The 12,662-nt window shown below is 43.1% G+C and overlaps 1 protein-coding gene across 4 annotated transcripts in view; it reads left to right on the top strand.

Moving 5' to 3' along the window:
• The window catches only part of ltbp1 (latent transforming growth factor beta binding protein 1), a 417,603-nt gene that overhangs the window by 36,655 nt on the left and 368,286 nt on the right, over window positions 1-12,662 (top strand). For all 4 annotated transcript variants that reach the window (XM_073050519.1, XM_073050520.1, XM_073050518.1 and 1 more), the window contains exon 3: window positions 3,132-3,414. In XM_073050519.1, coding sequence (XP_072906620.1) covers window positions 3,132-3,414 — 283 coding nt within the window. The remainder of the gene's footprint in view (window positions 1-3,131; window positions 3,415-12,662) is intronic.

Raw genomic sequence — 12,662 nt, 5'->3', positions numbered from 1 at the left:
TAAGATACTGGTGAGGCCTCACCTTGAGTATTCTGTTCAGTTTTGGGCTCCTCACCTTAGAAGAGATGTGCTGGCATTGGAGAGGGTCCAGTGGAGGTTAACAATGATGATTCCAGGAATGAAAGGGTTATCATTTGAGGAACGTTTGATGGCTCCGGGTCTGTACTTGCTGGAATTTAGAAGGATGAGGGTGGAATCTCATTGAAACCTTTCAAATGTTGAAAGGCATACACAGAGTAGATGTGAAAAGGGTGTTTCCCATGGTGGGAGAGCCTAGGACAAGAGGGCACAGCCTCAGGATAGAGGGGTGTCCATTCAAAACAGAGATGCAGAGAAATTCCTTTAGCCAAAGGGTGATGAATTTGTAGATTTTGTTGCCATGTACAGCTGTGGAGGCCAGGTTATTGGGTGTATTTAAGGCAGAGATTGATAGGTTCTTAACTGGACATGGTATCAAAGTTTATGGGGAGAAGGCTGGGAAATGGAATTGAGGAGGAGAAAAAAAAGGATCAGCCCATGATTGAATGGTGGAGCAGATTCAATGGGCCAAATGGCCTAATTCTGTTCCTATGTCTTATGGTCTACTTCATCTACTAAGATGCCACTTTCAATGAATTATAAACCTGTATTCTCAGATCCCTCTGTTCTACCCACTCCTCAGTGTCCTATGGCTCACCATGTAAGTCCTACCCTGGTTTGTCCTTCCAACAATTAACACCTCATACATGTCTACATTAAATTCCATCTGCTATTTTTAAGCCCATTTTTCCATCCGGTCCAGATGCAGCTGCAAGCTGTAATAGCCTTGTGTGCTGTCTACTGTGCCTCCAATCTTGGTGTCATCTGCTGATCAGGTTTACAGCATTATCATCCAGATTGTTGATATAGATGACAAACAACAATGGACCTTGCACCGATACCTGTGGCACACCTCTGGTCAGAGGCCTCCAGTCAGAAAGGCAACCATCTGGCTTCCCCTGCGAAGCAATGTGCAATCCAGTAAACATCCGGAGTGCCCAGCAACTGAACCTTCTTGATCAACTTGCCATTCAGGACCTTGTCAAAAGCCTTACTGAAGTCCACGTAGACAACATCCATTGCCTTGGTTTCATCAATTTTCCTGGTAACTTCCTCGTATGACATCCTTGAGTTCTGGGGAGGAAACTGAAACTCCTGCAGGAAACCCATGGCAACACGAGGAGAGTCTGCAAACTCCATGGACGACACTGGAGGTGAAGATTGAATCTGGTTCACTGGAGCTTGAGACATTTTCTGCTCTACCATCCAATGAGAAACCTGCCTGTAGCAAATAGAATAAGTGAGATAAAGCATGAGGAAATAAAACATGCTATTTTGTTTATAGGCCAAGGACAAGAGTAGAAATACATCATAAACACATGGCTGTGGTAGCATTAAGTCACTGGGCTTCTCAAGCCTGTCAATTTGCCCCAGCCCTCATCTCTTCTGTTGGTTCCTCACAGTGTCAATCTCCTTAAATGGTGGGAATGGGAGGAGGATAAAATGGGATTAGTGTGAGATTGATTACTTCAAGTGTTTTTCTTTATGGATAGTATGGTCTTGGGCCTCTTTCTGTTTTATATAACCCTAAAATAACATAAACAAAGAAAGCTTCCGGAAGCAGTGTGGTAGTGAGGCTTCTTGACTCATGTCTGACTAAACCCAATTATATGTGTCAGGGTCGAGAGATCAAGCTTAGTTTTGGTTCTGTGTGGGTGGTCTTTTAATCTTAAATTGGGCACCTTCAAGTTCCTGGGTGTCAGCATCTCAGAGGGTCTGTCCTAGTCCCAACACATTGATGCAGTCATGAAGAAGGAATGCCAGCGGCTATATTTCATTAGAAATTTGTGGAGATGTCACTAGGGGCTCCAGCAAATCTTTACAGTGGTATGGTGGAGACCATTCTGATTGGTTGTATCACTGCGTGATATGGAGCTTCCAGTACACCAGATTGCAAGAAGTGGCATGCATCATTCGGAACCCTCACCATCAGGGACATGCTTTCTTCCGTTATTATCATCAGGGAGGAAGTACAGAAGCTTGAAGATCCACATTCTAAACTTATGAACGCTTTCCACCCCTCAGATTTTTAATGCCTCATGTACCCATGAACGCCACTTTGCCATTCCTCTTTCACACTATTTATTTATTTCTGTAACTTAAGTAATTTTTATATCTTGCGTACAGCGGTACAGCCACAAAACAACAAATTTCACGGCATGTGCCAATGAGGAGCTGATCAGATTGCTAATGGTGGTATGCCTTGACTGAATGCATTAATTAAAATGGTAACAGTGAATCACAGACTTCCAATGGAAAATTTATTTATTTAGAGATGCAGTGCAGAGTAGGCCCTTCTGCCTCTTCAATTAGTGTCGCCTAGCAACCCCCGATTTAGTTCTATCTTAATCATAGGTCAATTTTTCAATGACAAATTAACCTACCAACTGGTACATCTTTGGACTGTGGGAGGAAACCAGAGGACCCAGAGAAAACCCACACTTTCTAGTGGAGGATATACAAAGTCCTTACAGAGGATGCTGGGATTGAACTCAAAACTCCGAATGTCCCCGGCTGTAATAGCGTCGCGCTAACCACTATGCTATCATAACGCCTAATAAAATAAAAATAATAACAAGTAAGTTGCACTTGTTGTGCAATATCCAAATTGATGCAGTTTGGTCTTTAGAAGCATATCAGCATAGATTATATGCATTCTTAGAATTTAGAAAGGGGTTGTGTTGGTGTCTGGAGTTGGAATTTGAATGAATTATAGTGAAGAACTGTTTCTGCCATTGACTGATGGGCATGGTTTGAAAGTTAGTGCCCCGCCTTCCTGGAGCGAAGTTAAGAAAGAGTGTAGAAGGGACATTTGGAACTCTGCTACCCACATGCCACTTAATGCTTGGTCAGTTGATAATATGAAACCTTGAGTAAAGGAATTTTGTGAATCAAAAATGATAAGTGACATGAGAAACAAGAGTTAATTGATTTGTGTAGTCCTGTTCATATATTTCTAAAGGAATTCACTAATTTTGCTTCCTGCTAATTTTTAAAATGTTATAAATCTCTCGTTAGTAAAATTAGATATCTATGTGTTCTTTCTCTTACAGCAAATTGCACTCCTCAGTGCCAGAATGGAGGGATGTGTCTACGGCCCCATTTCTGCGTGTGTAAGCCAGGAACCAAGGGTAAAGCATGTGAGGAGACGACAACTAGCACACATTCCACAGACAACCAGGACACCCTGACACATGCCCAGCCTCTTCCTCAACAGATCCCTCAGCAGACCTTGACCCAGAGAGTCCTGCATCTTCCCTCAAAGATCAGTTCTATGGGCCACTTATCATTGACTGTCAAGCAGAAACCATCCATGATGATGCCCCAGCAGTCCCAGTAAGTAGCACATTGCACCACCATTTCTGAATATTGCTACCTAATGAGGAAATGTGAAAGAATGCTCCCGGAAGGATTGAGAAATGGACCAATGATTGACACCTTGGTTTCAGAAGTAGATACAAGTTGTTAATTGAAGATATTTTTTTCCTACTTCTGGCTATTTGCATCTTCCATTGAATTCATTGTGTAATATGAAATGAAGATCGAGATTTAGTTGTTTAAGGTTTGAGGCGGGATATTGAGCAAGCAGATGGCAAATATCCAGTTTACCTTGAAAAATGGGGAACAATGATCAGTAGACTTGTCTTTGTTTAATTGAAGTCACAAGAGATTTTGTAGTTGAAAATCTTGAGCAATGCACACAAATGCTGGAGGAACTCAGCAGATCAGGAAGCTATGGAGAGGAATAAACAGTTGATGATTTGGGCTGACCCTTCATTAGGACTGAAAGGAAGGTGGCAGAGGCCAGAATAAGAATGCGGGGGAGCGGGAGGAGTACAAGCTGGCAGGTGATAGGTGAGACCAGGTGAGGGAGAAGGTAGGTGGATAGGGAGGGGGAGGATGTTGTGAGAAACTGGGAGGTGAGTTAGAGGGCTGGAGAAGACCCCATCTCTAAACTTGCAACGTCTTCACCATCCTCTCTGACCTTCTGAGGTAGACCATTCTCAGCATAGACTTTACCTTTGTGCCACACCTCAATGATGTCCGTGCTCGCCATGACACCGAGCTCTTCTTCTGTTGCCTCCATCTCTGGGCCTACTCTTTCCACAAGGATTCCCCAGCTTCCACTGATATTGCCTTCTCATGTATTCAACCCTCCTCTTCTTGGAAATCCCCTCTCTAGTGTTCTGCCAGCTCAGGATCTTTTCATCTCTAACTGCCAATGAGGCATCAACTGTCTTGACTTAACTACTAAACTCACCTATTCCAACCTCACCCCTCTGAACACACTGTCCTCCTTTCTCTCTGCACCAACCTCACCATCAAACACACGAACAATTATCTGCTGGTCTGATCTCTACTCGCTGAGCCAGAAGACAATTCTTGGACACTTTCTCTTACTTTCCTCTTAAATGGGACCCTACCTGAGGAGGCAATCCTTCCCCACGCTATACTGCAGGTCACCCTTCGGCAATGTGTAGCACCTGCTTAGCCCTCCCCCCCCCCCCCCCACCCGATCAGGGTCACACGAAGCCATGGGAGCAGGTGGTGGATGGTCGTACGAGCAGCCGGTGCATCTCACAAGTCCTGGTTATGTGACCACTGACGCCAGGCAGACAATCTCTGAAATGTATTGATAATGTCTGGGGTCACCTGTCTTGTGAAGACACTGCCCGGAAGCAGGCCATGGCAAGCAACATCTCTAGATAAAATTTCCAAGAATGATCATGGTCATGATATGTATACAACATGGCACATAATGATGATGAAAATACATTTAGACAGATACACGGATAGGAAAAGTTTACAGAGATACAAGCCACACACAGGGAAAAGAGCTAAATAGACAACTTAGTAGGCACGGATGTGTTGGATAGAGGGTCTGTTTCTGTGTTGTATGACTCCAATACTGGAAACTGAAATATTTCAGAAATTGGTTGGTGTGTTGAAGAATTACTTTCACCCAAAGCCAAGGTAGATGTAAAAAAAATTGTTTGATTCATGATTAAGAAAACCTAACATGACAATCGCTGAGTATGTAGCTGAGTTGAGGGCTCTAACCGGGGTAAAATCACTCTCAGATATGCTCAGGGACAGTAAATGTGTGGAGTCGATGATGACTGCCGTTGAGATGATAGTTGTCAAAGGTGAAAGTGTACTGAAAATTGTGAAAGCAGTGGAAGTGGCACAGCAATACATTCAGGACTTGGAAGTGAGATCAGTTGTGTGGGGGAACAAGCGGCAACGTTTAGTTCAGATTCAAGTGGAGCAGCGCTTTCTGAGGTAAACAAGGTTGACGTCACTGTCATGGAGGATTATGGTGGGAGAAGCACAAACTGTCTGAGTGCTGCTTCAAGCAAGGAAAATGTCACGTGAAATTTAACAGGCCAGGGCTCTCAGGATATGGTCTGAAATAAAGCTGAGCAAGTAGGGAAAAAAGAATAAACCAGAAGAAGGCAGCATGTCTGCAGTTTCCATCGTTCTTACCACATGTGGGTGCAGAGTGAAGATAGTAGTGTAGAGAAAGTGTTCAGAGTGAGTCTGATTTATCAAAAGTACAAACGTTAACTGTCTTCATGATACTGAGTGTCAGAGATTTGACATTGAAGCTTAACACTGATGAACCCAACTGAATGTGTAGCTGGTTGAACTTGAGAAGACACAGCTAAATCTGGAATCCTTCACAGATGAAAGCAGTTCAATACTAAAATACCGAAGATGGGTTAAAACCTTATCACTAGTGCTTATACAAAGGCTCTGGATCAAAACTGTTGGGATACGCAAACTTATAGAGACAGTGAAGTGTATAATTGAGTGGCACAGTAGTGTGATGGTTGGCACAATACTTTACAGTACCAGCGATCTGGGTTCAGTTCCCGCCGCTGCCTGTAAGGAGTTTGTACACACCCCTTGTGGCCACGTGGGTTCCCTCGGGTGCTCACAGTCCAAAGATGCACTGGCTAGTAGGTTAATTGGTCATTGTAAATTATCCCGTGATTAGGCTAGGGTTAAATCAGGGATTGCTGGGGGTGTGCCTCGAAAAGCCAGAAGGGCCTATTCCTCTCTGTATCTCTAAATAAATAAATTAAATGCGAGGGGTGATTGATAAGTTTGTGGCCTAAGGTAGAAGGAGATGAGTTACATAGCTCTCGTTACATGCACATGCAGGTCAATTCTTTGAGTGATTATGCAGAAAGTTTGAAGTTAATAACTCATCGGGGTGATTGATAAGTTTGTGGTCTAAGGTAGAAGGAGATGAGTTATTAACTTCAAACTTTCTGCATAATCACTCAAAGAGTTGTACTGCATGTGCATGTAACGAGAGCTGTATAACTCATCTCCTTCTGCTTGAGGCCACAAACTTATCAATCACCCGTCTGTGGCCACTTTCTGGAGGTCCAAGATCCATATGCTCATCGACTACTGGACTAAGTGTGTAAATGTAGGAGGGGACTATGTTGAAAAATAAATGCGCTGGTTTTCTAAAATTGACTCCTTCTACCTTAGGCCACAAACTTATCAATCACCCCTCGTATTTTCTTTACAAATGAGGTTTAGGATTTGCTAAGTGGCTCTCTCCACAATCTGAAATAAAGTAAAAATCATTAACACTGGTCCTGTCTAATAACACTGAGTTGAAGGGATATCAGTAATTACTGAATCATTACAATAAATTTCTTCCAAATCTAACAATGTTTGGTGGAGATGGACTGAAACTCTAGAAAAGACTTTTGTGTATTCCGATGAATCTATTATTTGCGAGTGTGACAGTTCACTACTTGACGGATGGAGAGTTAATCCTATCGTACGATGCATCATGGTAGAGTGTTGGTGATGTGTTGTCCTATTGGATGGAATATGGCTTATCCACTTCTGAAGATCTCCCTCCACAGTCTCCAACTCTGTACTGCTTATTTCTATCTCCTACCCAAGATTCACAAACAAGACTACCCTGGTAAGTCTGTTGTTTCTGCCTGCTCCTGTCCTACTGAGCTCATCTGCTCATACCTTAACTCCATCTTGTTTCCCTCTCTCCCCCCAAGTCCCTTCTCACATACTGTACATCTGGGACACCCTGCATGCAGTCCACCACTTCATTAGCTCTTCCTCTTGGCCTCCACTGCCTCATTTTGTCTATGGGCGTCCAGTACCTTTACACTCATCAAGAAGGCCTTAGAGTTCTCTATTTCTTCCTGAAACACCCCCCCAAGCAATTCCTTTTGCTAACACCATCCTCCAGCAAGGCAAAACCTGTGTTTATCCTTAACAAAATCTCATTTGACTCATCCCATTTCCTCCAAATCAGTCGTGTAATGGAGCCTAGTTATCCCTGTCTTTTTATTGGCTACATGGAGCAGTCTATGTCCAAACCTACCCAAGCACTCCTGCCCAACTCTTCCTTTGCTGCCTTAGTGCTGTTTCTTGTTTCTTCATGTAGAACTCGGCAATTTCATTAACTTTGTTACCAATTTCCACACTGCCCTCAAGTTCACTTGGCCCATCTCCAATGCTTCCCTCCCCTTTGTTGGTCTTGCTGTCTCCATTTCAGGGGAGGGATTATCTACTGACATCTAATGTAAACTGACAGACTCCTGCAGATGTCTTGACTACATCTCTCATGCTGCCACTTGTAAGGACCACGATTCCTTTTTCTCAGTTCCTCCATCTCCATTGCATTTGTTCTTGAGATTAAGTTCTTCATTCCAAGGAGTCCAGAATGTCCTCCTTTTTCAGAAAATCAGGTTTCCCTAGCTAACTGATGAAGCCCTCTCCTCTTATTTCCTCCATTTTTGCTCACCCTATTTCCAGTTGGACAGAACAGGGATAGAGTTTCCCTGGCCCTCATCTATCACCTCACAACATGAATATTGAATTCACCAACTTCTGTTAATCTGCTCCTGCTCTGTTATTTCATTCCCCTCCTGACCTACCCAGCCCCGTATCACCCTATCTCTTTCCCCTCCTGAACCTTCTCCATTTACCCATCCTCCCACTGGTTCCACTCCCCCACTAGTCACATCTACCGATCTCTATGCTCCATCTTCCTCAGATTCCATTATTTTCAGGCCTTTATCACTTCCACCTATCACCTCCCAGGTTCTGGTGCCCCTCCCAATCTTTCTCCCCCATATGCTTTTCATCCGTCATCACCTGTATCCACTATCACTTGCTAGCTCTTGCTCTACTCCTCCTCCCCACCTATCAGAATCATAGTCATAAAACATTACAGCATAGAAATAGGCCCTTTGGCCCATCCAGTCTGTGCTGAACCACTAATTTGCCTAGTCCATTGGACCTGCTCCTGGTCCGTAGCCCTCTATACCCCTGTCATCCATTTGCCACTTGCACTGGCAGCTCTCACAACTTTCTGAATGAAGAAGTTCTCCCTCATGTTTCTCTTAAATATTTCACCTTTCGCCCTTAATCCATGACCTCTAGTTGTGGTCTCACCCAACCTCAGTGGAAAAAGCCTGCCTTCATTACCCTATCTATACCCCTTATAATTGTGTATACCTCTATAAAATCTTCACTCGATCTTCTACATTCAAGGGAATAAAGACCTAACATATTCAACCTTTCCCTATAACTGAGGTCCTCAGACCACAACGTCATCCCTGTAAATTTTTACTGCACTTCTTCAATCTTATTTACATCTTCCTTCGAGGTAGATGACCAAAACTGGACAAAATACTCCAAATTAGATCTTACTAACATCTTATACAATTTGCACATAACATCCCATTTCCTGTACTCAATACATTAATTTATGAAGGCTGATATGCAAAAAGCTTTCTTTATAACCCTGGCTACCTATGACGTCACTTTTAAAGAATTATGAGCCTGTATTCCCAGATATTTCTGTTCCACCGCAGTCCTCAGTGCTGTAACACTCACCATGTCAGACCTACTCTGGCTGGTCCTCCCAAAGTGCAACACCTCACACTTGTCTCCATTAAATTTCATTTGCCATTTTTTAAGCCTATTTTTCCAGCTGGCTCAGATCCCACTTCAAGCTTCGATAGTCTTCTTTTCTACTAAATTTGCTGATCCAGTTTACCGTATTATCATTTAGACCATTGATATAGATGCCAAAAATAACAGACTCAGCACCGATCCCTGTGACACATTATTAGTTGCAGCCTTCATTTAGAGAGGCCAATATCTGTTCCAATTTACTATCTCGTCTTGAATGCCAAGCAATTAAACCTTCCTGACCAACCTCTCATGTGAGACTTTATCAGATGCCTTGCTAAAGTCCATGTAGGCAACCTCCACTACCTTGCCTTCATCAACTTTTCTGGTAACTTCCTTGAAAAGCTCTGAAAGATTGGTTAGGCATGACTTACTATGCACAAAGCCATGACTATCCCCAATCAGTCCCTGTCTATCCAAATATTTATATCAATATTAAAATAACTTCCAATAGCTTTTCCACTACTGATGTCTGGCTCACCAGCTTATCCTTAGAGCCTTTCTTAAACAACAAAACATCATTAGCTATCTTCGAATCCTCTCACACCTCACCTGTGGCTAAAGATGTTTTAAATATCTCTGCTAAGGCCCCTGCAGTTTCAGTACTAGCCTCCCCCAGGGTCCAAGGGAAACCTTGTCAGGCTCTGGGGATTTATCCACCTTAACTTGTTTCAAGACAGCAAACACCTATCTCCTCCTTTGTATTTATGACCTGACTGCTGCATTTCCTCACGTCTATATACTCTGTGTCCATCTTCTGAGTAAATGCAGATCCAGGAAAAAAGTTTAAGATCTTCCCCATCTCTTTCAGCTACATACGTTTTCCAGAGGACCAATTTTGTCGCTGGTTACCCTTTTGCTCTTACTGTATCTATAGAAGTCCTAAGGATTCCTCTTCACCTTGTCTGCGAGAGAAAACTTATGTCTTCCTTTAGCTCTGATTTCCTTCTTAAGTGTTCTCTAGCATTAGTTATACTGAAATATCTCATTTGTTCCTTCCTGCCTATACCTGCTGTGCACCTCCTCCTTAACCAGGGCCTCAATATCTCTCAAAAATCAGGGTTCCATAAACTTGTTTTCTTTGCCTCTTATCCTGACAAGAACATACAAACTCTGTACTCTCAGAAATTCACTTCTGAAGATCTCCCGTTTACCTAGTACATCTTTGCCAGAAAACTATCTATCCCAATCCACACTTGCCAGATCCTTTCCGATACCATCAAAATTGGCCTTTCTCCAATTTAGAATCTCAACCTGAGGACCAGGCCTACCCTTTTCCATAATTACATTAAAGCTAAGACTATTATGATCACCAGATACAAAATGCTCACTTACACAATCATCTGTCACCTGCCCCATCTCATTCCCTAATAGAAGACCTCGTATCACACTCTCAATGTACAGATTAGGGAAACTTCCCTGAACACATGTGACAAAATCTTTCCCATCCAGCCCTTTTACAGTTTTGGAGTCCAGTCAGTATGTGGAAAGTACTATAATAATCTTACATTTCTTGCCAACAGTCTGCAATCTTTCTACGAATTTGATCATCTAAATCTTGCGGACCGTAAGATGAATTATAATATAATCCATTTACATGGTCATACCTTTCTTATTTCTCAATTCTACCCATTAAGCCTCACTAGATGAGCTCTCCAGTCTGTCCTGACTGAGCACTACCGTGGCATTTTCCCTGACCAGTAATGCGACCCCTCCTCCTTTAATTCCTCTCGCTCTATCACATCTAAAACAACAGAACTCTGGAACATTGAGCTGCCTGTCCTGCCCCTCCTGCAAACAAGTCTCACTAATGGCTACAATGTGCTGATCCATGCCCAAAGCTTATCTCCCTTTCCTGCAACACTCCTTGCATTGAAACATGCAGAGCTCAGAACATTAGTCTCATCGTGCTCGACCTTTTGATTCCTGACCTTATATGTAAGCTTAACAGCATCTTCCCCACAACTCCCTGCAACTCTAGTTTAAACCTCTCAGTGCAGCACCAGCAAACCTTCCCACTCGGATATTAGTCCCCCTCTAGTTCAATTGCAAACCAGCTCTTCTGTCCAGGTCCCACCTTCTCTGGAAGAGAGTCTAATGATCCAAAAATCTTATGCTCTCCCTCCTGCACCAACTCCTTTGCCACGTGCTAAACTGTATAATCTTCCTAGTACTGGCCTCACCAGCACCTGGGGAAGGTAACAATCATGAGATCACAACTTTGGAGGTCCGTCCTTTAACTTAGCACCTAATTCCCTGAACTTGCTTTGCAGAACCTCGTCACCCATCCTACCCATGTCATTGGTATTGAGGTCAACCACAACCTCTGGCTACTCAGCCTCCCTCTTAAGAATGCTCTGGACTCGATCTGAGATGTCACTGACCTTGACACCTGGGAGGCAACAAACCATCTGGGAATTGCTTTCTAGTTCGCAGAACCTCCTTTCTGTTCCCCTAACCGACAAATCCCCTATCACTGAATCTTGCCTCTTCTCCTCACTTCTCTTCTGATCCACAGATTCAGAGTCAGTGCTAGAGACCTGTTCACTGCGGCTTCTCCATGGCTGGTCATCCCCCAACGGTGTCCAAAGTGGTATACTATTGAGGGAAACGGTTACAGGCTACTCTGCACTAGCTGCCTATTTCCTTCCCCTCTCCTGTCAGTCACCCAGGTACCTGCCTCCTGCAGCAGAAGGGTGGCTACCTCTCTATAGCTCTTATTTATCACCTCCTTATTCTCCTGTATGACCTGTAGGTCATTGAGCTGCAGCTCCAATTCCTTGGCATGATCTCTAAGGAACTAAAGCCTAACGCGCTTCATGCAGATGTAGTTATCAGGGAGACTGGAGCTCTCCCAAAGTTCCCATATTTCACACAAGGAACATACTACTAGCTCTAGACCCATTCTTAGCACACTAGCTATGTACAGGTCCACAATCCCTTATCCGAAATTCTGAAATCCAAAAAGCTCTGAAAATCAAAGTTTTTTTCGCCAACAGCTGATGTCACTCAGGTGTGACATGGCAGCACTAGCAGAGGCCGCCAGACGTCAGTTGCGGCTCAGCGCTTGTATTGGTTACACGTGCATTTGCTGCTCGCTGAAATTTTGTGTTCACTGTTGACTTTGTGTTTAATTTCACTGTGAAGATGTCAAAAAGAGCTGCAGATACCCCTATGGGTAACAGTGAGAAAAAGAGAAGGAAGCATCTATCATTATCAATAACGCAGAAAGTGGAGTTATTGCAGAAGTTTGATTGTGCTGTGTCTGTGTGGCGTCTTACTGAAGAATATGGTATCGGAACTACCACTGTATATGATTTAAGGAAATAGAAAGACAAGTTACTGAAGCTTTATAGTGACAGTGTCGTTCTACATTTATTCCAGGAAGTCATTTACCATGTGTTTGGTTCAGTTCGTTTGAAGCTGTATATTTTTTATGTTTTATTGAATGTTTTTGTTGGAAATAAAATATTTTTCTTGTCATTATTCCCTAAACAATACAGTATAACAACTATTTACATAGCATTTACATTGTATTAGGTACTATAAGTAATCTAGAGATGATTTAAAGTACAGGTGGCCCCGCTTTTCGAACGTTCACTTTACGACAA

Source organism: Hemitrygon akajei, chromosome 7 (assembly GCF_048418815.1).
Source record: "Hemitrygon akajei chromosome 7, sHemAka1.3, whole genome shotgun sequence".
NCBI lineage: Eukaryota > Metazoa > Chordata > Chondrichthyes > Myliobatiformes > Dasyatidae > Hemitrygon > Hemitrygon akajei.
Note: the sequence above shows the minus strand (reverse complement) of the source record. Positions and strands in the feature narration are given on the sequence as shown.